Source organism: Heptranchias perlo, chromosome 3, assembly GCF_035084215.1.
Source record: "Heptranchias perlo isolate sHepPer1 chromosome 3, sHepPer1.hap1, whole genome shotgun sequence".
NCBI lineage: Eukaryota > Metazoa > Chordata > Chondrichthyes > Hexanchiformes > Hexanchidae > Heptranchias > Heptranchias perlo.
In genome coordinates, this window is record NC_090327.1 from 45,187,113 (window position 1) to 45,213,130 (window position 26,018).

The window sequence follows — 26,018 nt, forward strand, 5'->3', positions numbered from 1 at the left end:
TTGATGACCTTTTGTCAGAACTGAAAGAAGTAAAGATTTAACAGTTTTTAAGCAAGTACGGAGCCTGGGCAAGGTGGGGGGGGTGGGGTGGGGAAGGGGAGGGGAGAGGAGAAAAGAACAAAAGGGAAGGCCTGCGACAGGGTGGAGGGCAGGAGTGATTAAATGACAAAAGGGATGATGGTGCAAGGCAAGGAGGGTGGTAATGGGACAAGTAAAGAAACAAAAGATGGGTCTAGAGGAGCGGTAAATGGCAACAACATTGCCATTTACAGCAACTGCTGTCCGAAAAAATGGGAGCAGTGGTTATAATCTGAAGTTTTTGAAATTAATGTTGAGTCCAGAAGGTTATAAAGTGCCTAATCGAAAGATGAGATGCTGTTCCTCGGGCTTCCGTTGAGCTTCATTGGAACAGCGTAGGAGACCAAGGACAGAGAGGTCGGAGTGGGACGAAGAATTAAAATGGCTTCCAATATGTCCTCCTTTTTCCTCAACCGAGCATTCCCCTCCACTGTGGTTGACAGGACCCTTGATGGTGTCCGGCCCATTTCCTGCACTTCTGCCCTCACCCCTTCCCCTCCTTCCCAGAACCATGATAGGGTCCCCCTTGTCCTCACCTTCCACCCCGCCAACCTCCACATTCAACGGATCATCTGCCGCCATTTCTGCCACCTCCAGCGCAGTGCCACCACCAAAAGCATCTTACCCTCCCCTTTCAGCATTCCGAAGGGATCGTTTCCTCCATGACATCCTGGTCCACTCTTCCATCACCCCCAAAACCCACTCCCCTTCCCACATCATCTTCCCATGTGAGCTCAGGAGATGCAACACCTGCCCTTTCACCTCCTCCCTTCCTACCGTCCAGGGCCCCAAACACTTCTTCCAGGTAAGACGGTGATTTACGAGTACTTCTTTCAATTTAGTATACCATATTCGCTGCTCACGATGTAGTCTCCTCTATATTGGGGAGAGCTAATGCAGTTTTGGTGATCGCTTTGCTGAACATCTCTGTTCAGTCTCCAAACGTCACCCCGAGCTTCCGGCCGCTTGCCATTTTAATTCTCTGTCTCACTTCCACTCTGACCTCTCTGTCCTCGGACTCTTGCACTATTCCAATGAAACTCAACGTAAGCTCGAGGAACAGAACATCATCTTTCAATTAGGCACTTTACAACCTTCCGGACTCAACACTGATTTCAATAACTTCAGATCATAACCAGTGGTCCAACTTTTTTGGACTAACAGGTGCTAGTAATGGCTCTGTTATTGCCATTTACAGCTCCTCTAGATCCATCTTTTGTTTCTTTACTTGTCTCATTACCACCCCCTTTGCCTTGCACCATCATCCCTTTCGTCATTTAGTCACTTCAGACCTTCCCTTTTGTTCTTTCCTCCCCTCCCCTCCCCCCCCCACCCCCCACCCCGAGTTGTCTGAGTTGCAAATGGATTGTTAATTTCCCGCTTACACCAGCCACCTCGTATAGTGGGCAAATTGCATTCACACTATCTCACCCTCTATAAGCGATGGGGACTGTAATAAGAAACCGAGTAATATAGCAGAAACTAGTGTAATATGTAATAGTGATGTAAGTTGTAGAAATATAACTGCACAGTGTAATACATCATACTTCAGGGTGGACAATCTTTCAAAGCTCAAGAGCTGGAAAATAATATTTTAATCTGACAAACAGCTGCAAGTGTTCAGGCCTCTTATGTTATAACTTGAGTTAGAGTTGTGATACCAAAAATGGATCCCCTCTGCTATTGACTGTGCAGTGGCCCAGTTAGTTATATTCAGGAATGCTGCTAATACCCTGTGTTTCGTGCATCTGTAGTCAAGCATTACTTTATTTTATTATTGCTTATGTTCATTTGATCCATTTTTGAATGGGCGGGAACATCACAAAACTTGGATAACTAGTTTATGAACATTTCTACCTACATTCAACTACATGTTATTTATGTTCTACAGTTTTGCTAAAATTAGAGAAGACAGGAATTTTGGCTCTCAGATAACAAGGTCTTGAATGTAATCTGCTTCAGTACCTATTTTCTGCTGTGTGGCCTTTAGTGAGCTGTCTAAATCAAGATTGCTAGAAATAACAAGTATTGTAGGGACATTGGAAAACTCCTACACATACATTTTGGACATTAGAAACTCTCCAGTTTTTTCTATTAATGCACCACTCTCAGCAAAAGGGGCAAATTATGATTTCCCCCTCTTCCCACATGCACAAGAAAAATGTCTGCACCTACAAGACAACTAAAGTACTGTGGATATGGGATTTAATTTTGAGCCAGGTATGGCTGCTGCTTCATGTGATATTGGAGTCAGAAGAAACTATATTTAAAGACATTCCTTTGGGAGGATTTTCAAGATAAGGCAACCTTTTAAAGAAATAATTATATTCTCATATCTTTGAGGGGATATCATAGATTTTCTTCAATTGCTGGCAGCCTGTTGCAGACTCACCATATTTGGTGTCTCATTTCATAAGAATATAAAAATATAAGAAATAGGAGCAGGAGTAGGCCATAACAGCCCCTCGAGCCTGCTGCACCATTCAATAAGATCATGGCTGTTCTTCGACCTCAACTCCACTTTCCTGCCCGATCCCCATATCCCTTGATTCACCTGGAGTCCAAAAATCTATTGATCTCAGTCTTGAATATACTCAGAGCATCCACAGCCCTCTGGGGTAGAGGATTCCAAAGATTCACAACCCTCTGAGTGAAGAAATTTCTCTGCATCTCGGTCCTAAATGGCTGACCCCTTATCCTGAGACTATGCCACCCCGTTCTAGACTCTACAGCCTGGGGAAACAGCCTCTCAGCATCTACCCTGTCAAGCCCTCTCAGAATCTTATATGTTTCTACAAGATCACCTCTCATTCTTCTAAACTCCAGAGAGTATAGGATAAGTACTTGAAAGGAAATAAATTGCAGGGCTACAGGGTAGGGGGACTAGCTGGATTACTCTTGCATCAGAGCCACCACGGACTCAATGGGCTGAATGGCCTCCTTCCATGTTGTAACCTTTCTATGATTTGCCTTCCTAATTGCTTGCTGCACCTGCATGTTAACTTTCTGTATTTCGTGTACAAGGACACGCAAATCCCTCTGAACACCAACATTCAATAGTTTCTCACCATTTAAAAAATATTCTGTTTTCCTATTCATCCTACCAAAGTGAATAACCTCACATTTCCCCCACATTATACCCCATCTGCCACCTTCTTGCCCATTCATTTAACCTGTCTATATCCCTTTGCAGACTCTGTGTCCTCCTCACAGCTTAATTTCCCATCTAGCTTTGTATTGTCAGCAAACTTGGATACATTATACTTGGTTCCTTCAACCAAGTCATTAATATAGAATGTTAATAGCTGAAGCCCAAGCGCTGATCCTTGCGGCACCGCACCAGTTACAGCCTGCCAACCTGAAAATGACCCGTTTATTCCTACTTTCTGTTTTCTGTCCGTTAACCAATCCTCTATCCATGCTAATATATTACCCCCAACCACATGCACCCTTATCTTGTGTAATAACCTTTTATGTGGCGCCTTATCGAATGCCTTTTGAAAATCCAAATATACTACATCTCTTTATCTACCCTGCTAGTTAAATCCTCAAAAAACTCCAATAGATTTGTCAAACACAATTTCCCTTTCATAGTACAATCAGACAGAGTCAACAAGGTTTTATGATTTTCTAAGTGCCCCGTTACCACGTCCTTAATGATTGATTCCAGCATTTTCCCAACTACTGATGTCAGGCTAATTGGCCTGTAGTTCCCTGTTTTCTTTGTCACTCCTTTCTTGACTAGCGATGTTACATTTGCTACCTTCCAATCCGCTGGGACCATTCTAGAATCTAGGGAATTTTGGATGATCATAACCAATGCATCCACTATCTCTGTAGCCGTCTCTTTTAGAACCCTAGGATGTAGGCCATCAGATCCAGGAGATTTGTCTGCTTTTAGTCCAATTAATTTCTCCAGTTCTTTTTCTTTACTAATATTAATTATTTTAAGTTCCTCCCTCTCATTAGATCCTTGGTTCCCCATTAATTCTGTTATGTTTATTGTGTCTTCTACTGTGAAGACAGATACAAAATATTTGTTTAACGTCTCTGCCATTTCTTTATTCCTCATTATAATTTCTCCTGTCTCAGCCTCAAAGGGACCCACGTTTACTTTTGCTACTCTCTTCCTTTTTACATACTTGTAGAAGCTCTTACAATCTGTTTTTATATTTCTTGCTAGTTTACTCTCATATTCTATTTTCTCCTTCTATCAATTTTTTGGTCACCCTTTGCTAGTTTCTAAAAACGCTCCCAATCTTCAGGCTTACTACTCTTCTTGGCAACATTATAAGTCTCTCTTAATCTAATACTATTCTTAACTTCTTTAATTAGGCACGGATGGATCACTTTTCCCATGGAGTTTTTATTACACAAGGGCATGTATATTCATTGAGAATTATGAATTATTTCTTTAAATGTTTGCCATTGCTTATCTACTGTTATATCTTTTAATTTAACTTCCCAATCAACCATAGCCAGCTCTCCCCTCCTACCTATCTAATTGGCTTTGTTTCAGTTTAAGACTTTAGTTTGGACTTAAGTACGTCACTCCTGAACTCAATGTGAAATTCTATCATATTATGATCACTCTTTCCCAGAGGATCCCTTACCATGAGATTACTAATTAACCCTGTCGCATTACACAAGACAAGATCTAAAATCGCCTGTTCCCTGGTTGGTTCCACGACGTATTGTTCTAGGAAACTGTCTCAACTGCATTCCATGGACTTGCCCTCCAAACTACTTTTGCCAATTTGACTTTACCAGTCTATACGAAGATTAAAGTCCCACACAATTATTGCATTACTTTTGTTACAAGCTCCTCTTATTTCTTGATTAGCACTCTGTCCAACAGTATAACTACTGTTAGGGGGCCTATTAACCACTCCCATCAGTGTTTGCTGCCCCTTGTTATTTCTTATCTCCACCCATACTGATTCTACTTCCTGATCTTCCAAGCCAAGATCCTTTCTCACTACTGTCTTTATGTCATCCTTCATTATCAGGGCTACCCTATCTCCTTTTCCATTTCGTCTGTCTTTTCGAAAAGTCAAGTATCCTGGAATATTTTAGTTCCCAACCTTGGTCACCATTTCGAAGAGAACAGCTCTGCTGATTCATGTAGTAGATCCATCACTGAGTAATTCTCGTTAAGAGTGTGGATCAGTAACTTCAGAATGGAAAAAAACATCTAAATAAGACATAAGGTCACAGTGAAACTATTTAACTTGCAAAAAAATGGGCTTTTTCAGAACCAATTGTGAGCCGCAAGAGCTTAAAATCAATAGCATAAGTCTAAGATCATACACAGCAGAAACACTAAAGATTGCACTTGTATGACCACCAATTGTTGTTCACTTACATTGTCCTTTGCCTACTTAAATTGCAGAGTTAATTACATTTTTGTGACAAGATTTATATTTTGGTGGCTACTATAATGGTTGCTTGAACAAATCCATTTTAGTTGTGACTGTGAAATTAAAACTTGTATGAATGTTTTCCAGTGTGTTTCTACTATCTCAAAAAAGGTGCAATTGCTAGTCCACGTTACTCCAGTTGATCATTTACTTCAAAAAAAAGTTGCATGTGAAACATGTCATTTTTTAGCTGTGCTAGGGTTGTTAAATTTGTGATGCTACTTGCATGAATTCTGAAAAAGTTAAAGAATCACCACTCAGTAAATAAATTGAAGCCTAATCTGATAAGAATTTGAAAGGGCAATCCAGAGATTGCCACATCTTCACAACTATTGTATCCTCCAACTGACATTTTGCATGGAAGTGAGAGAACTCACAATAAAAGGGTAGAGAATTGTATTAATTATCTGTTAATTTTTAATTTTCCTTTCCTATCAGATTCTACTGTATGTGTTGATTACTTACCACCGGTTTTACATCAAAATGAAGTTTCATGGAATGAAGAGAACTGGGTATGATCAATTCCATTTGTAAGATGCTTTTCTATGATCCCCTATATTGGCCAAAAGAATTTAATTCATTTCTATTTGGTTTAGAAATGATGGAAATGATAAAAATGTTCAGTATTTGCAGGTTGTTGAAAAGGATGCTGAGTGACAGTATTTTAATTTCTCTGGTAGCAAGTCCTTTTTTCAACAAATGAACTGACTAAAGTTGCCATTGTAGTATAAAGCTAGCTGCATTTTTTTCTCAGTTTAAGACTTTGAAAGCTAAATAATTCTTGTTGGCGTGGGCAATCGACAATCTGTGTTTCTCCCATATATGCTGCTGAGATGTATTGTATACAGCTGTTGTTTTATATTAAAATTTGAAGGAATGGGATGATAAAGTTTCCTTTTTTAAAAACAGAAGGAAACCATTTAACATCAATAACTTGCATTTATGTAGTGCCTTTTTAATATAAAAAATGTCCTCAAGTGCTTCACAAATAGGGATAAGGAAAACAGGGGGAAAAATTCGATAGGGGCCGTTTTTGGGCATAGGTAGAGTGATGCGCTATTACCCCGTGCTCAATGGCCCCTGCGCAGGCAGGACACAAGTTTCGACCCACCCGAGGATTTACCTGCAATCAGCCTTCCGTTCCAGGCCTTGCATGTGGAATCATTGCAATTTGCACTTTCTACCACTAGAGGAGCTCAATCTCTTTTAAAGGGAGAAGGTTTCCTGGAAACCTCTTAAAGGTAGCTGGTACCTGTTATTTGCTGAAAATAACAGTCAACTGTCTGCACGGAGTCTGAACAGAGATCAGACATTGCACATGTAAAACACAGATGCAGGTCCTATCCCTATGTTTACACACTGATAAGTTATGTTAAAATATTGAATAAAGGTTGCACACTACTAAATCCCACATCCTCCAATCTGCATGCCAGACCTCACCAAACTGCCGATCTGAGTTGGCACCAGGACTGCGAGAGTGCATGCACCAAGGTTCTCTGCTGATGCACTAGAGACCTTGGGTGCAAGAGGTGGACAGAAGGAGGGACATCCTATATTTACAGGGGAAGTTGGTAAGAGGCCCTCCAGACATATACTCAAAAGGCAGTTGGAGGCAGTGGGGGACAAAGTCCATGCCAGGCGCACAGCATCATGAACATGGATGCAGTGCAGGAACAAGTTCAATGCTTTGACATGAATGGTCGAGGTGAGTGAGGTCAACTGTCAAGTGGCATCTCCTACCAACTGCGCCACACACTACACCCCTCATCCCCCACATACCAACAAACTCTTTCCATCAGTACTCAACTCTGCCAATCAGATGCTCCCTCTCACCCTTACACATTACCACTGTTGCAAGCCACCCACAGGCCACACACACTGGCAGCTATTCAACCATGACAGGCACATCACCCAGACACACGTCCTGCTCTCTTGCAGGAGAAGTTGGCGCATATCAAGAGGCAGCAAGTGGCAGTGGCATTTAGCCCATCGAGCCCGTTCTGCCATTCAATGAGATCATGGTGGACCTGTGACCTAACTCCATATATCCGCCTTAGCCCCATATCCCTTAATACCCTCGGTTCACAGAAATCTATCAATCTCAGATTTAACTTTCACAAGTGAGCTAGCATTAACTGCCATCTGCAGAAGAGCGTTCCAAACGTCTCCCACCCTTTTCGTGTAGAATCATTTCCTAACTTTCACTCCTGCACGTCCTGGCTCTAAGTGTTAGGCTATGTCCCTGCATCCTAGTATTGAAGTCTAGGAGACCTCCAAAAACAGTTACAAATGTCTCTGCAGCCAGAAGCAATAATCCAGCAACTAACCTGTAAATCCTGCATGGTCCCTTTAAATAGCGCTGGTGGGGGGGGGTCCTCCAGGTACTCTAAGAAAACGTTCAGATGGTCGGGGGTTAAGACTGTGCGTTGAGTTGAGCATTAAGTCCCAAAATGGTGTCTATCACATTAAATCAGCATTGCACACTGATTGAAGCCATTTTCTCCCTACTTTACATTATTCCAGCATTCGTTATCTGCACCTGCGCTAACTTCTATACCAAGATGGCGTCTGACGCACATCACACTGGAAACATGCGTGCGCATCCAAGACGCCATCTTGGATGTCGGAGAGGCCATGTAGCGCCGAAACAACGGATGCTACACGGCCCAATTTTGCGCCCACAGACTCTGAGTCAGAAATGTAAAGATTAAGTGGTGACTGAAAACTTGGTCGCAGTTATTATGGTACCACTTCCAAATTTAAAAGACAGAAAATTTGAATAAGTATTGTCATCTGTAAAGTCTGTCAAATAATCTTTAAATCTTTAGTATAAAGTATATATTTAAATTCTTGTGTATTAGGACCCTTGCTGTCCATATTAAGCTTACTTCCTATGTTACTCTTTTTAAATTTTCTAATCGGGAGATACTATTTCTTTGTCACATTGTAGTTGCTGGCTTTCTACTACTAGATGGCATTGTGGTGCAAGTCATTCCAATTTGCCCACCATTTTTTTCTCTTGATTTTTGGATGTTTTCTTCAGCATTTTTGGATCTTTTTAAACCTGATTTTTGGGCACCCCAGAATCCCCTTCCCCAGCTCTTTGAAGCAGTCCCCTCACCAGCACAACTCATTTCTTAGAATTTCACAGTACAGAAGGAGATAATTCGGCATCATTATGCCTGTGCCAGCTCTCTGAAAGAGCTATTCAATTAGTTCCAATCACCTACACTTTCCCTGTATTTTTTAAAAATCGATTATTTAGTCACTTCCCTTTTAAAAGGTATTAAAGGTTTTCTTTCATGTTCTAGCAATGCTTTGTACAAAAAAATCTCCTAATCGTTTCCTTCCTTTTTTGGTAGTGCTCTTAACCTTTTTGCCTCCAGTTACTGATGCACTAACCAATGGAAATAGCTTTTTTTCCCCAATTCGCCTTATCAAAACCCTGTCATTTTGAACATCTTTAGCTGATCTTCTCTTAACCTTCTTTGTTCTAATGAAAAGTGCCCCAATTTCTCTAATCTTTCCTCATAATTAAAGTCAGCCTATTTCTTTGTTTTTTTATTAATTCGTGGGATGTGGGCGTCGCTGGCAAGGCCAGCATTTATTGCCCATCCCTAATTGCCTTTGAGAAGGTGGTGGTGAGCCGCTGCCTTGAACTGCTGCAGTCTGTATGATGAAGCTACTCCCACCGTGCTGTTAGGTAGGGAGTTCCAAGATTTTGACCCAGTGACGATGAAGGAACGGCGATATATTTCCAAATCGGGAAGGTGTGTGACTTGGAGGGGAAAGTGCAGGTGGTGGTGTTCCTATGCGCCTGCTGACCTTGTCCTTCTAGGTGGTAGAGGTCGTGGGTTTGGGAGGTGCTGTCGAAGAAGCCTTGCCGAATTGCTGCAGTGCATCCTGTAGATGGTACACACTGCAGCCACAGTGTGCTGATGGTGAAGGGAGTGAATGTTTAAGGTGGTGGATGTGGTGCCAGTCAGACGGGCTGCTTTGTCCTGGATGGTGTCGAGCTCTTTTTGTTGCTGGAGCTGCACTCATTCAGGCAAGTGGAGAGTATTCCATCACAGTCCTAATTTATGCCTTGTAGATGGTGGAAAGGCTTTGGGGAGTCAGGAGTGAGTGACTCGCTGCAGAATACCCAGCCTCTGACCTGCTCTTATAGCCACAATATTAATGTGGCTGGTCCAGTTAAGTTTCTGGTCAGTGATGACCCCCAGGATGTTGATGGTGGGGGACTCGGCGAATGGAACTGAACACTGTGCAATCATCAGCGAACATCCTCATTTTTGACCTTATGATGGAGGGAAGGTCATTGATGAAGCAGCTGAAGATGGTTGGGCCTAGAGCACTGCCTGCAGCAATGTCCTGGGGCTGAGATGATTGGCCTCCAATAACCACTGCCATCTTCCTTTGTGCTAGGTATGACTCCAGCCACTGGAGAGTTTTCGCCCTGATTCCCATTGACTTCAATTTTACTAGGGCTGCTTGATGCCATACTCAGTCAAATGCTGCCTTGATGTCAAGGGCAGTCACTCGCAACTCACCTCTTGAATTCAGCTCTTCTGTCCATATTTGGACGAAGGCTGTAATGAGGTCTGGAGCAGAGTGGTCCTGATGGAACCCAAACTGAACAACAGTGAGCAGGTTATTGGTGAGTAAGTACCGCTTGATAGCACTATTGATGACACCTTCCATCGCTTTGCTGATGATTGAGAGTAGACTGATGGGGCGGTAAATGGCCGGATTGGATTTGTCCTGCTTTTTGTGGACTGGACATACCTGGGCAATTTTCCACATTGTCGGGTAGATGCCAGTGTTGTAGCTGTACTGGAACAGCTTGGCCAGGGTGCGGCTAGTTCTTCAGCACAAGTCTTCAGCACTACAGCCATGATGTTGTCGGGGCCCATAGCCTTTGCTGTATCCAGTGCACTCAGCCATTTCTTTATGTCACGTGGAGTGAATCGAATTGGCTGAAGACTGGCTTCTGTGATGGTGGGGATTTCGGGAGGAGGCCGAGATGGATCATCCACTCAGCACTTCTGGTTGAAGATGGTTGCAAACGCTGCAGCCTTGTCTTCTGCACTCACGTGCTGGGCTCTGCCATCATTGAGGATGGAGATGTTCACAGAGCCTGCTCCTCCTGTTAGTTGTTTAATTGTCCATCACCATTCACGACTGGATGTGGCAGGACTGCAGAGCTTTAATCTGATCCATTGATTATGGGATCGCATAGTTTCTGTCTATAGCATGCTGCTTCCGCTATTTAGCATGCATGTAGTCCTGTGTTGTAGCTTCACCAGGTTGGCACCTCATTTTTAGGTATGCCTGGTGTTGCTCCTGGCATGCTCTTCTACACTCCTTATTGAACCAGGGTTGATCCACTGACTTGTTGGTAATGGTAGAATGAGGGATATGCCGGGCCATGAGGTCACTGATTGCGGTGGAATACAATTATGCTGCTGCTGATGGCTCACAGCTCCTCATGGATGCCCAATTTTGAGCTGCTAGATCTGTTCTGAATCTATCCCATTTAACACGGTGGTAGTGCCACACAACATGTTGGACGGTGTCCTCAGTTTGAAGACGGGACTTCGGCTCCACAAGGATTGTGCGATGGTAACTCCTGCTAATACTGTCATGGACAGATGAATCTGCGACAGGTAGATTAGTGAGGATGAAGTCAAGTAGGTTTTTCCCTCATGTTGGCTCTCTCGCCACCTGCCGCAGGCCCAGTCTAGCAGCTATGTCCTTCAGGACTCAGCCAGCTCGGTCAGTTGTGGTGCTACCATTGGTGATGGACATTGAAGTCCCCTATCCAGAGTACATTCTGTGCCCTTGCTACCCTCAGTGCTTCCTCCAAGTGGTGCTTAACATGGAGGAGTACTGATTCATCAGCTGAGAGAGGGCGGTAATCAGCAGGAGCTTTCCTTGCCCATGTTTGACCCGATGTTATGAGACGTCATGGAGTCCACAGTCAATGTTGAGGACTCCCAGGGCCACACTCTCCTGACTGTATACCACTGTGCCGCCACCTCTGGTGGGTCTGTCAGGCCATACCCAGGGATGGTGATGAAGTCTGAGACCTTGGCTTAAAGGTATGATTCTGTGAATATGGCTATGTCAGGCTTCTGCTTGACTAGTCTGTGAGACTATAGCTAAGCGAGATCGGAGGCGGATAGAGGGGGGCCCGAGAGCGGGAGAGCCAAACTGGAACCAGCGGTGGAGTTCCAGAGGTGACGTCACCAGTTGAAAAAGTGACGCGACGCAGGGGAGGCAGCTGAGTGGTAAGTAGGTTCAGGTGAGTATTTCTACTATTCTAAAGTAAAAAGAAAGGTAAAGTCTGCAGGTCTTATATAAAGTAGCGTTTTTTAGTGAATCAAGGTCCCTAGTGTAGTTAACATTCTCTAAATTAAGGGTAATTTAAAGGACTAAACTCCTTAAAGGGAGTAACTAACGAGCCTAATCCAAGGCAAGTCATGGCAGCAGAGCTCACACCTGTGATATGCTCCTCCTGCGCTATGTGGGAAGTCATGGACACTACCGGTGTCCCTGGCGACTACGTGTACAGGAAGTGTGTCCACCTGCAGCTACTGACTAACTGTATTTCGGACCTGGAGCTGCGGGTGGATTCACTCTGGAGCATCCGCGATGCTGAGATTATTGTGGATTGCACATTTAGTGAGGTGGTCACACCGCAGATAAAGATTACGCAGGAAGAAAAGAAATGGGTAACCATCAGAAAGAGTAGAAGGACTAAGCAGGTAGAGCAGGAGTCCCCTGGGGCCATCTCCCTCTCAAACATATATACCGCTTTGGATACTGTTGGGGGAGATGGGTTATCAGGGGAAAGCAGCAAGAGACAAGTTCATGGCACCACGGGTGGCTCTGCTGCACAGGAGGGGAGGAATAAGAGTGGCAGGGCTATAGTGATCGGGGATTCAATTGTAAGGGGAACAGATAGGCGTTTCTGTGGCCGCAAATGTGACTCCAGGATGGTATGTTGCCTCCCTGGTGCTAGGGTCAAGGATGTCACGGAGCGGCTGCAGGGCATTCTGGAGGGAGAGGGTGAACAGCCAGTAGTCGTGGTCCATGTTAGTGCCAACGACATAAGTGAAAAGAGGGATGAGGTCCTGCAAGGTGAATTTAAGGCGTTAGGAGATAAATTAAAAAGCAGGACCTCAAAGGTAGTGATCTCAGGATTACTACCAGTACCACGTGCTAGTGAGTATAGGAACAGGAGAATAGACCAGATGAATGCGTGGCTGCAGGGATGGTGTAGGAGGGAGGGATTCAGATTCCTGGGACATGGGACCGGTTCTGGGGAAGGTGGGACCTGTACAAGCGGGACGGGTTACACCCGAGCAGGACCGGGACCGATGTCCTCGCAAGGATGTTTGCTAATGCTGTTGGGGAAGGTTTAAATTAGACTGGCAGGGGGATGGGAACCTGAGCAGGGAGACAGAGGAGGGGGAAACAAGGATAGAAATAACAGACAGAAAGGGAAGAAGCAATAGTGGAAGGCTATGAATTAACAGCGCAGATAGATATTAACAGTTATGATATAGTTCCAATTACAGAGACATGATGCAGGGTGACCAAGGATGGGAACTGAACATCCGGGGGTATTCAATATTTAGAAAGGACAGGCAAAAAGGGAAAGGAGGCAGGATAGCGTTGTTAGTAAAGGAGGAAATCAATACAATAGTGAGGAAGGATATTGGCTCGGAAAATCACGATGTGGAATCTGTATTGGTGGAGCTAAGAAACACCAGGGGGGAGAAAAACATTGGTGGGGGTTGTCTATAGGCCCCCAAACAGTAGTGGAGATGTAGGGGAGGGCATTAAACAGGAAATTAGAGACGCATGCAAGAAGGGTACAACTATAATCAAGGGTGATTTCAATCTACATATCGCTTGGTCAAACCAAATTAGCAATAATACTGTGGGGGAGGAATTCTTGGAGTGTGTACGTGATGGATTTCTAGACCAATACGTTGAGGAACCAACTAGAAAACAGGCGATCCTGGACTGGGTATTGTGCAATGAGAAAGGATTAATTAACAATCTTGTTGTGCGGGGTCCCTTAGGGAAGAGCGACCATAACATGATCGAATTCCTCATTAAGATGGAGAGTGAAGTCGTCAAATCCGAAACTAGGGTCCTGAATCTAAATAAAGGAAATTATGAAGGTAATGAGGTGTGAGTTGGCTAGGATAGATTGGGGAACTTTACTAAAAGGGAATGACGGTGGATAGGCAATGGCTAATATTTAAAGAACGTGTGCAGGAATTACAACAATTATTCATTCCTGTCTGGCGCAAAAATAAAACAGGAACAGTGGCTCAACCATGGCTTACAAAAGAAATTAGGGATAGTATTAGGTCCAAAGAGGAGAAACACATAAAATTGCCAGAAAAAGCGGCAAGCCTGAGGATTGGGATCAGTTTAGAATTCAGCAAAGGAGGACAAAGAGATTGAGTAAGAGGGAAAAAATAGAGTATGAGAGTAAACAGAGCAGGGAACATAAAAACTGACTGTAAAAGCTTCTATAAATATGTCGAGAGAAAAAGATTAGTGAAGACAAATGTAGGTCCCTTACAGTCAGAAATGGGGGAAATTATAATGGGGAACAAAGAAAAGGCAGAACAATTAAACACATACTTCGGTTCTGTCTTCACAAAGGAGGACACCAATAACCTCCCAGAAATGTTAGGAAACCAAGGGTCTAGTGAGAGGGAGGAACTGAAGGAAACCAGTATTAGTAAAAAAAAAAATTTTTTTTTTCTTATTCGTTCATGGGATGTGGGTGTCGCTGGCAAGGCCAGCATTTATTGCCCATCCCTAATTGCCCTTGAGAAGGTCGTGGTGAACTGCAGTCCGTGTGGTGAAGGTTCTCCCACAGTGCTGTTAGGAAGGGAGTTCCAGGATTTTGACCCAGCGACAATTAAGGAACGGCGATATATTTCCAAGTCGGGATGGTGTGTGACTTGGAGGGGAACGTGCAGGTGGTGTTGTTCCCATGTGCCTTCTGACCTTGTCCTTCTAGGTGGTAGAGATTGCGGGTTTGGGAGGTGCTGTCGAAGAAGCCTTGGCGAGTTGCTGCAGTGCATCCTGTGGATGGTACACACTGTTGCCACAGTGCGCCGGTGGTGAAGGGAGTGAATGTTTAGGGTGGTGGATGCGGTGCCAATGAAGCAGGCTGCTTTGTCCTGGATGGTGTCAAGCTTCTTGAGTGTTGTTGGAGCTGCACTCATCCAGGCAAGTGGAGAGTATTCCATCACATTCCTGACTTGTGTCTTGTAGATGGTGGAAAGGCTTTGGGGAGTCAGGAGGTGAGTCACTCGCCGCAGAATACCCAGCCTCTGACCTGCTCTTGTAGCCACAGTATTTATGTGGCTGGTCCAGTTATGTTTCTGGTCAATGGTGATCCCCAGGATGTTGATGGCGGGGGATTCGGCGATGGTAATGCCGTTGAATGTCAAGAGGAGGTTGTTAGACTCTCTCTTGTTGGAGGTTGTCATTGCCTGGCACTTGTCTGGAGCGAATGTTACTTGCCACTTATCAGCCCAAGCCTGGATGTTGTCCAGGTCTTGCTGCGTGCGGGCACGGACTGCTTCACTATCTGAAGGGTTGCGAATGGAACTGAACACTGTGCAATCATCAGCGAACATCCCCATTTCTGACCTTATGATGGAGGGAAGATCATTGATGAAGCAGCTGAAGATGGTTGGGCCTTGGACACTGCCCTGAGGAACTCCTGCAGCAATGCCCTGGGGCTGAGATGATTGGCCTCCAACAACCACTACCATCTTCCTTTGTGCTAGGTATGACTCCAGCCACTGGAGAATTTTCCCCTTGATTCCCATTGACTTCAATTTCTGCTTGATGCCACACTCAGTCAAATGCTGCCTTGATGTCAAGGGCAGTCACTCTCACCTCACCTCTGGAATTCAGCTCTTTTGTCCATGTTTGGACTAAGGCTGTAATGAGGTCTGGAGCCGAGTGGTCCTGGCGGAACCCAAACTGAGCATTGGTGAGCAGGTTATTGGTGAGAAAGTGCCGCTTGATAATACTGTTGACGACAGCTTCCATCACTTTGCTGATGATTGAGAGTAGGCTGATGGGACGGTAATTGGCCGGATTGGATTTGTCCTGCTTTTTGTGGACAGGTCATACCTGGGCAATTATCCACATTGTCGGGTGGATGCCAGTGTTGTAGCTGTAGTTTGGTTAGAGGTGTGGCTAGTTCTGGAGCACAGGTTATCAGCACTACAGCTGGGATGTTGTAAAAAAAAAAATATTGCTAGTGAAATTAATGGGGCTAAAGGCTGACAAATCCCCAGGGCCTGATAATCTGCATTGCAGAGTACTAAAGGAAGTGGCCCTGGAAATAGTGCATTAATTGGTGGTCATCTTCCAAAATTCTATAGACTCTGGAATAGTTCCTACAGATTGGAGGGTTGCAAATGTAACCCCACTATTTAAAAAAGGAGGGAGAGAAAAAACAGGGAATTACAGACCTCATAGCCTAACATCAGTAGTGGAGAAAAAGCTATCCTCTCTTATAAAAGATGTGATAACAGAACACTTGGAAGGCATTAATGGGATTGGACAAAGTCAGCATGGTTTTATGAAATGGAAATCATGCTTAACAAATCTACTGGAGTTTTTTGAGGATGTAACTAGTCGAATCGATAGGGGAGAACCAGTGGATGATTTTTTTAATATTCGTTCATGGGATGTGGGCGTCGCTGGCGAGGCCAGCATTTATTGCCCATCCCGAATTGCCCTTGAGAAGGTGGTGTACTTGGATGTTCAGAAGGCTTTTGATAAGGTCCCACACAAGAGGTTAGTGTGCAAAATTAAAGCACATGGGATTGGGGGGAATTTTCTGGCATGGATTGAGAATTGGTTGACAGACAGGAAACAGACAGTAGGAATAAAAGGATCTTTTTCCAGGTGGCAGGCATTGACTAGTGGGGTACTGCAGGGATCAGTGCTTGGCCCCCAGCTATTCACAAAATATATATCAATGATTTGGATGAGGGAACGGAATGTAACATTTCCAAGTTTGCAGACGATACAAAGCTGGGGTGGAATGTGAGCTGTGAGGAGGATGCAAAGAGGCTCCAATGTGATTTAGACAAGTTGGGTGAGTGGGCAAGAACATGGCAGATGCAGTATAACGTGGATAAATGTGAGGTTATCCACTTTGGTTGTAAAAACAGAAAGACAGATTATTATCTGAATGGTGATAGATTGGGAAAAGGGGAGGTGCAACGAGACCTGGGTGTCCTTGTACACCAGTCGCTGAAAGTGAGCATTCAGGTGCAGCAAGCAGTTAGGAAGGCGAATGGTATGTTGGCCTTCATTGCAAGAGGATTTGAGTACAGGAGCAGGGATGTCTTACTGCAGTTATACAGGGCCTTGGTGAGAGCACATCTGGAGTATTGTGTGCAGTTTTGGTCTCCGTTGCACTCCCTCCATGGCAAGGATATCCTTTCTCAGATAAGAAGTTTTAGCAGACTGATTCCTGGGATGGCAGAACTGACGTATGAGGAGAGATTGGTTCGACTAGGCCTATATTCACGAGAGTTTAGAAGAAGGAAGGGTGAATTCATCAAAACATATAAAATTCTAACAGGACTTGACAGACTAGATGCAGGGAGGATGTTCCCGATGGCTGGGGAGTCCAGAACCAGGGGTCACAGTCTCAGGATATGGTATGCCATTTAGAACCGAGATGAGGAGAAATTTCTCCACTCAGAGGGTGGTGAACCTGTGGAATTCTCTACCACAGAAGGCAGTGGAGGCCAAGTCATTAAATATATTCAAGAAGGAGATAGATATATTTCTTAATGCGGAAGGGATCAAGGGATTTGGGGATAAAGCGGGAACAGGGTACTGAGTTAGACAATCAGCCATGATTACTTTGAACGGCGGAACAGGCCCGAAGGGCCGAATGGCCTACTCTTGCTCCTATTTTCTATGTTTCTATGAGACAGCTCTCCCAATTTTGGCACAAGTCCCCATATGTTAATGAGGAGGCCTTTGCCGTGTCCGGTGCCTAGTGACTTTTTTGCCAGGCCTTTTCAGAGGGCAGTTAAGAATCAATCATATTGCTGAGGGTCTGGAGTCACATATAGGCCAGACTGGGTAAGGACGGCAGGTTTCCTTCCCTAAAGGACATTAGTGAACTTGATCGTTTTTTAGGACAATCCGGTAATTTTATGGTCACCATTACTGATGCTAGCTTTTTATTCCATATTTTATTTAATTAACTGCCGTGGTGGGATTTGAACTCGTGTCTCCGGATTATTAGTCCAGTAACATTATCACTATGCTTCCATGGCCGATTGAAATAGAAGGGTGTCTGCCTTCAGCCTGTGAGAATTTGTGATTTTATTTGACTTTTCCAAAACACTTTGAAACAAACTAGAGATTGAATTCTCAAAGCTCTATTTCAAGCAAGTTTTATATTTAAAATTACTTTGAGCCATTTATGCCATTTCTTCAGGAGCTTCGCTGATATTCCACCAGTTATGGCAAGTGATCTCCCCCCAAAATTCTAGCCGTTAATCTGTAATTTTGCTCCCTGTGTTAGTTCTTGTTGCTGTGGAGGGTATCATTTTTACTCTTTTTTTTTTTCCTTGAGTCTTTTCCCCACTGTTGATGGTTGCTGCTAGTATTGAAGTTGCAGCAAACAAAGTGAGTGAGGATACAAATTCCTTTAAGTGGTCCCATAGAATGCCACGATTTAGGGGAGGACAAGTTCAGAAGTAGACACCAAATATGGGTGCCGTGTCACCTGAACATTTTTTCTGCATCCATCATTACCCCAGGTCCCACATTTAGAAACCCTGACTTGTCAACCTGGGCATGTCAGGGGTTACCTGTCTTCTCTGCAGCTGTTTCACTAGAAAGATTGTTAGAGAAAGCTATTCCATCTACTCCAGGCTGACCTGCAGACAGTCTCTACCACATGAATGGCTCTTGTAATCCCTGTGATAGTTACCATAGCATTAAGCTGTTATGATACTGGATCCTTCCAAGGCACATTTGCCAGATCAGTCTTCAGTCCAAAGGTGCACCAAGTGAGTGATAGATGCTTTTTTTCCCAAAGGGGCAGCACATTCATCACATTCGCTGTGGAAAGGAGGCACAAAATTATAACCAGGGTTCCTAATAGTCCAGAGTGTTACAGATGGCCCCTATTTAGGTATCAGCCACACTGCCTCCATGAACAGAAAGGGTTTCTATTCTATAATGTTGAGGTAATGTTTGTAAACAATTTTACAACACCAAGTTATAGTCCAGCAATTTTATTTTAAATTCACAAGCTTTCGGAGATTTTCTCCTTCCTCAGGCAAATGTTTCAAGATCTCCTTGAAGCCTACGCATTTATACATATTGAACAATAATACATGGTGTTTACAGACTGCCCCTGCAACTGCCCGTTGCCAAGGCAATCACCGTGTTCAGACAGAGAGGTGTTACCTGCAGAACCTCCGAATACACATTCAACAAAAAAACAAACAGGGAAAAAAAACAGAGAAAAAAAAAAACACAGAGAGAGGCAGAAACATCCGGAAGGCAGAGAGAGCCAGCAAATGACCCATTATATTAAAAACAGATAACATTTGTTCGCTGGTGGGGTAACGTGTAGCGTGACATGAACCCAAGATCCCGGTTGAGGCCGTCCTCATGGGTGCGGAACTTGGCTATCAATTTCTGCTCGACGATTTTGCGTTGTCGTGTGTCTCGAAGGCCGCCTTGGAGAACGCTTACCCGAAGGTCGGTGGATGAATGTCCATGACTGCTGAAGTGTTCCCCGACTGGGAGGGAACCCTCCTGTTTGGCGATTGTTGCGCGGTGTCCGTTCATCCGTTGTCGCAGCGTCTGCATGGTCTCGCCAATGTACCATGCTCTGGGGCATCCTTTCCTGCAACGTATGAGGTAGACAACGTTGGCTGAGTCACAGGAGTATGAACCATGCACCTGGTGGGTGGTGTCATCTCGTGTGATGGTGGTATCTGTGTCGATGATCTGGCATGTCTTGCAGAGGTTACCGTGGCAGGGTTGTGTGGCGTCGTGGACGCTGTTCTCTTGAAAGCTAGGTAGTTTGCTGCGAACGATGGTCTGTTTGAGGTTGGGTGGCTGTTTAAAGGCGAGTAGTGGAGGTGTGGGGATGGCCATAGCGAGGTGTTTGTCCTCATTGATGACATGTTGAAGGCTGCGGAGAACATGGCGTAGTTTCTCCGCTCCGGGGAAGTACTGGACGACAAAGGGTACTCTGTTGGTTGCGTCCCGTGTTAGTCTCCTGAGGAGGTCTATGCGATTTTTTGCTGTGGCCCGTCGGAACTGTCGATCGATGAGTCGAGCGTCATATCCCGTTCTTACTAGGGCGTCTTTCAGCGTCTGTAGGTGTCCATCGCGTTCCTCCTCGTCTGAGCAGACCCTGTGTATTCGCAGGGCCTGTCCATAGGGGATGGCCTCTTTGACGTGGTTAGGGTGGAAGCTGGAAAAGTGGAGCATCGTGAGGTTGTCCGTGGGCTTGCGGTAGAGTGAGGTGCTGAGGTGCCCGTCTTTGATGGAGATTCGTGTGTCCAAGAAAGAAACTGATTCTGAGGAGTAGTCCATGGTGAGCTTGATGGTGGGATGGAACTTGTTGATGTTATCGTGTAGTCTCTTTAGTGATTCCTTGCCGTGGGTCCATAGAAAGAAAATGTCGTCGATGTATCTGGTGTATAGTGTTGGTTGGAGGTCTTGTGCAGTGAAGAAGTCCTGCTCGAACTTGTGCATGAAAATGTTGGCGTATTGGGGTGCGAATTTGGTCCCCATGGCTGTTCCGTGTGTTTGGGTAAAGAACTGGTTATCGAAGGTGAAGACATTGTGATCCAGGATGAAGCGGATGAGTTGTAGGATGGCTTCCGGAGATTGGCTGTTGTTGGTGTTGAGTATTGATGCTGTCGCAGCGATGCCGTCATCGTGGGGGATACTGGTGTATAGTGCCGAGACGTCCATCGTGGTGAGAAGTGTTCCTGGTTCAACTGGTCCGTGGGTACTGAGTTTTTGTAGGAAGTCTGTAGTGTCACGACAGAAGCTGGGGGTTCCCTGTACGATGGGTTTCAGGATGCCCTCGATGTATCCAGAGAGGTTCTCACACAGGGTTCCGTTGCCTGATACGATGGGACGTCCGGGTGTGTTGGCTTTGTGTATCTTTGGGAGGCAGTAGAAGTCTCCCACGCGGGGATTACGTGGGATGAGAATGCGTAGGATGCTTTGAAGGTCTGGATCGAAGGTCTTGATCAGTTTGTTGAGCTGGTGGGTGTGTTCTTTGGTCGGATCTGCGGGTAACCGTCTGTAGTGTTCCTGGTTGTCCAGTTGTCGGTATGCTTCTTTGCAATAGTCTGTTCTGTTCTGTATGACTATGGCTCCTCCTTTGTCCGCTGGTTTGATGACGATGTTGCGGTTGGTCTTGAGAGCGTTGATGGCGTTGCGTTGTGCTCGGGTGACATTCTGGACTGTCTTCTGAGTGCGGCTGATGAATCTGGCATTGACGCATTTCCTGACAGCTTGAGCATACATGTCCAGCTGAGGGCAGCGACCCTCCGGAGGAGTCCAGTTTGACTCTTTCCTCTTCGGTTGCTGTACCGCGGATCCCTCTGTCTGCTGTTCCGGATCGTCGATTGTCTCATTGGGTTCGCTGCTGAAATCTTGGTTTGTGGTAGAATTCCCGGAGCCTCATTCTCCTGATGAATTCCTCTGTGTCCGCCGCGAGACTAGTGGGGTCCATTTTGGTAGTGGGGCAGAAATTGAGCCCTCGGCTGAGAACTTCGATTTCGTCTGGTTGAAGGGTGTGGTCGGATAAATTGACAATAGACTTCCCTGTGGTTGCAACCGTGGTACCAGGGGAAGCTTGGTCGTTGCTGGTGGTGATGCCGAGTTTCTCAAGCTTCCTGCTCTTGGTTTTCATGTAGGCAGCGTAGTTCCGTTGCCTCGTCTGTTTGGCGGTATAACGTAGCTGGTCTGCTGTGTCCTGAGTACAGGTTGAGAGTATGGACTCTATCTTGGTTTCGAGGTTGTGGCGTCTGCTGTAGAGTTGGTGTATGAGATGGTTGCGGAGTGTGCGAGAGGTACGGCGGCAGAGTCTCTCAGCGTAATCCGAGTTGTATGTGGACTTGAGTGGGTTCGTGATCTGGAGTCCTTTCGGGATCTTGTCTGCTTTCTTGCAGCTCTGTAAAAACTTGATGTCTGTGTCTAAATGCGCGATCTTCTTGGATATCCTTTCCACTGTGAGCCGGCAGTTTGTGGTGTCGATGGTAGTCATGATGTGGAGATGCCGGTGATGGACTGGGGTTGACAATTGTAAACAATTTTACAACACCAAGTTATAGTCCAGCAATTTTATTTTAAATTCACAAGCTTTCGGAGATTTTCTCCTTCCTCAGGCAAATGTTTCAAGATCTCCTTGAAGCCTACGCATTTATACATATTGAACAATAATACATGGTGTTTACAGACTGCCCCTGCAACTGCCCGTTGCCAAGGCAATCACCGTGTTCAGACAGAGAGGTGTTACCTGCAGAACCTCCGAATACACATTCAACAAAAAAACAAACAGGGAAAAAAAACAGAGAAAAAAAAAACACAGAGAGAGGCAGAAACATCCGGAAGGCAGAGAGAGCCAGCAAATGACCCATTATATTAAAAACAGATAACATTTGTTCGCTGGTGGGGTAACGTGTAGCGTGACATGAACCCAAGATCCCGGTTGAGGCCGTCCTCATGGGTGCGGAACATGGTGGACTATAACTTGGTGTTGTAAAATTGTTTACAATTGTCAACCCCAGTCCATCACCGGCATCTCCACATCATGACTACCATCGACACCACAAACTGCCGGCTCACAGTGGAAAGGATATCCAAGAAGATCGCGCATTTAGACACAGACATCAAGTTTTTACAGAGCTGCAAGAAAGCAGACAAGATCCCGAAACGACTCCAGATCACGAACCCACTCAATGTTTGGCTGCAGAAATATAATGTAAATGAGTACCCATTATGCATGTAGCTGTCATAATGACTGCATCAGTTCACAGTGCTCGTTATTTGAAGGCTCAGATGACTGCTGGGAAACCAAGGTTATCCATTCAGACTGATGATTCCACTGAGGAAACCATTGAACAACAGCAGAATGTAAATACAATTACTCACTTCCCTCAACAAGAATTGCTACATAGCATTGGGATGCTAAAGCAAGGATTTGCTATTTGAACCACTCGTGGGTTACTCCTATATAGCCCAGCAAACGTGTCCAAAATAATCATGTTCTGCTGTGTGCCACATAACTTCACAATACTAGGAGGAGTAGGCACGTGGCAGGATAAATGGGAGGCCCATGGTCCAGTGGAGGATATGGAAGAAATGGAGGTGCAGCTGGGTAGATTGTTTCGGCAAGCAATTCCAGAAATTTCCAAATCAAATTCCTGCACAAGTATTGCAGATGAATGAAACACCACAACATGCTGTACTATCCATCTCCTATATCTTAACCGTGTTCTTTCGCTATCCTAACAACACTTCTCAACACAAAGGAGAAATAAAGTGCTCAAATTATTTGGTGCTTCTAGTGGTGACCACTGTACTTCCTCTTGGTGACCCTATAAGGTGTGATTTTTTTTTTCTAGTGCCTTACCTGTTACTGTGTCTAAGTACTCCTGCAGTGGGACTAGAAAGTATTGTGGCAGACCTCTGTTGTACCTTGTGGGCCTCAAGATGGAGGTGGCTTTGTATTTATAGGTGCAAGGTCATTAGATGGCTCTAATATAGCTGGAGCCATGTCTGTGGCCGCCAGTGCCTGCCCACCACCTGGCACTTCTTCCATCATTTGTGGAGCTTGCTATGTTGGATGAACGTGTGGTTACATGCAGAGGAAGATGCCTCATGAAACCCTTCTGCCATACCCCATGTAGGATGACTCGCAAGCTGAGTGAGAGAAGACTATAGGGTAGAACTGAGGAACGTGAATCCCAACATCATGGCTCTGATCCTCACCCTGCCAAATCAAGCAATGACCAACTACTGTAAGTTGGAGTTGAAGTTTTCCATAGTCCCCATTTGTGAGAGAAACTGCCCGGGCTTGTTCCCTCTGTCCTTTGGCAGTCCATGCAGAGGGCCTTGAAGTTGTCATGCTCTGTGATGAATTATAGTTGTAAAAATCCTTATTACACTGTTACTGAGAAGTCAGAGGTGCACACAAGGCCAGTGGAATTGGGCAGGTAGGCCTCGGGGCACTTGGTGCTGAACTCCCGATTCTGCAGGAGCAGTAGTTTTGGCAGTTTTTAAGGCAGCACTTCTATCATACGCTGACCTAATTGATGGTTACAAAATTGTATTAATTTATTATAATTGGCCACATGATGAATTTCCCATGATCGTCTTCAGCACAGCTCCTGATTTGTTTAAAATGGGCACTATAAGACCTCCAAACGGGTAGTTTGTGGGCGCTAAATAGCCTTCTAAGCTTCCATTATGGCAGCCAGGAAGCGTGCGTACATTTCCAGGCAAAAGTATTGCACCTGCCGTATTGGATTGAGCTTCTCTGGTAGCGTCAAGAGTGCACACCAGAAGAATTTAAAAGAGTGAAAAACTTATTTAAATTATAGTCCTAAGCATCTTGCAGGACACTTTTTCTGGTTTTGGTATGCCCTAGCGCCTGACTCGCCATGTGCTGAACTCACCCCTCATCAGCGTTATTTAAAGAGATCATGTGGAACTTACAGTTTAGATGCTGGTTTGTCATTTCAGACTGCTGGTTAACTTCTGGGCCTTTTTCCTTCTGGGTATTCAGGGAGTACGTTTCCTACATTAACTTTATTGAGGAGCAATGTCTGAGGTGCCCTTATTTCATCAAGGAGGCTGTCACCGAGCTAAGTCATCTGCTGCAGCCACGACTCAAGCCTCAAATCAGGGCATGGTCACCGTGGCCCTTAACTTTTATGCCATGGGCTCCTTTCATGCTGGAGCAGGTGATGTCAGCAACATAGCTATCATCTACTGAGGTCACCGAGGTTCTCAACACCAGGAGAAGCATCCACATCTTTTTCCCCATGGATGGAACTATGCAGGATGAGAGAGTATTAGGCTTCGCCCGCATGGCAGGCTTCCCCAGGGTGCCAAGTGATATAGACTGCACCCACATTGCCGTACATGCTCTCTTTCACCAGCTTGGCATCTTTATCAATTGTAAGGGATTCCACTCCTCAACAAAAGGACAGGCAGTGTATCATGCAGGGCTGTGCCTGGTATCCTGGCAGCAGTCACGACTCATCTTGCACTAGTCGTCTGTGCCGCCTTTATTCCAACCAGGCTGTCCGGTTGCAGGCTGGCTATTTGAAGACAAGTGATATCCCCTTTGGACATGCCTCATGACTCTTGTCAGGAACCCAGACACAGTTGCAGAGCTGGCCTACAATGAGCTCAGGCTGTCACCGAGCTATGTCATCTGCTGCAGCCACAAATCGAGCCTCAAATCAGGGCATGGGGGACCAGCCATTACCACAACCTGGGCAACCAGAACTGCAGGAGGAGGAGGAGGAGGAGGAGAGGCATCGAGCTCTGAGACCAGATCATCAAGGAATGCTTCACCTAAGCCATCCCTCTCGTCCTCAATACACCAATGGTCCCGCAATTCTTATCGAAGGACTCAATTAAATCCCTATCTAACAGTTAATGGAAATAATTAAGAATCGCTCTTGTGCGAGCCCTTAGTGCCTGTCTTGTGTGCTCATTTCCCTATCCTAGTGCTCCTATGAAGTGTTTCCCCAGTAGCTACAATTTGGGAGGTGGAAGGCTGCTGAGCTTCCATTGAAGACACTTCAGATGGCCATGGTGGGTGAACGAACTTGAGCAGCTCTGGGCAATAGAGAACCCGGCTGCAGACGGCAGCATCTCGGCGTGGACTGGCCATCTGGCCCAGCTGGCTGTATGGCACTAACAAGGACATTGGCAGAGGGGCTGACAGAGGAGCTGGCATGCTGTCCTCCTGAGAGAGGACTGCAGGTGCCTCTCCCATGTAGCCAACTCCTGAGACAACTCCTCAGCACTCCTATGGCTCTGCGCGTTCTCTGAGAACTGAGTGCAGGACTGCTGTGACGCTTTGAAGGCCTCTGTCAACATTGGCCACCAGAGCCAAGGTGGCAGCCATCTGAGGTTCCAGGGCAGCAGTGTGCGTTGCCATGGAAGCTGTCAGCAGAGGCCTCATCATGTTGGTGGAGCTCACCGCTTGGTCCATATTGTACAGAATGGTCTCCATGCTCTGCGAATTCTTTACACAAGTTGGAGCTGGACTCCTTTTTGCTCCGTGACATTGTGCACAAGCTTGCTGGCAGGCTACCCAGTGTACCTAACATTTCCTGATATATGCCTGTCAGCCTTCTTCATAGAATCGTAGAAAGGCTACAGCATGGAAGGAGGTCATTCGGCCCATCGTGTCTGCACTGGCTCTATGCA

General features: G+C 45.4%; 1 protein-coding gene across 1 annotated transcript in view; it reads left to right on the forward strand.

Annotated features, from left to right (window-relative positions):
- The window catches only part of gra (granulito), a 113,180-nt gene that overhangs the window by 25,202 nt on the left and 61,960 nt on the right, over positions 1 to 26,018 (forward strand). Inside the window, exon 4 of the mRNA XM_067975294.1 lies at positions 5,937 to 6,010. Coding sequence (XP_067831395.1) covers positions 5,937 to 6,010 — 74 coding nt within the window. The remainder of the gene's footprint in view (positions 1 to 5,936; positions 6,011 to 26,018) is intronic.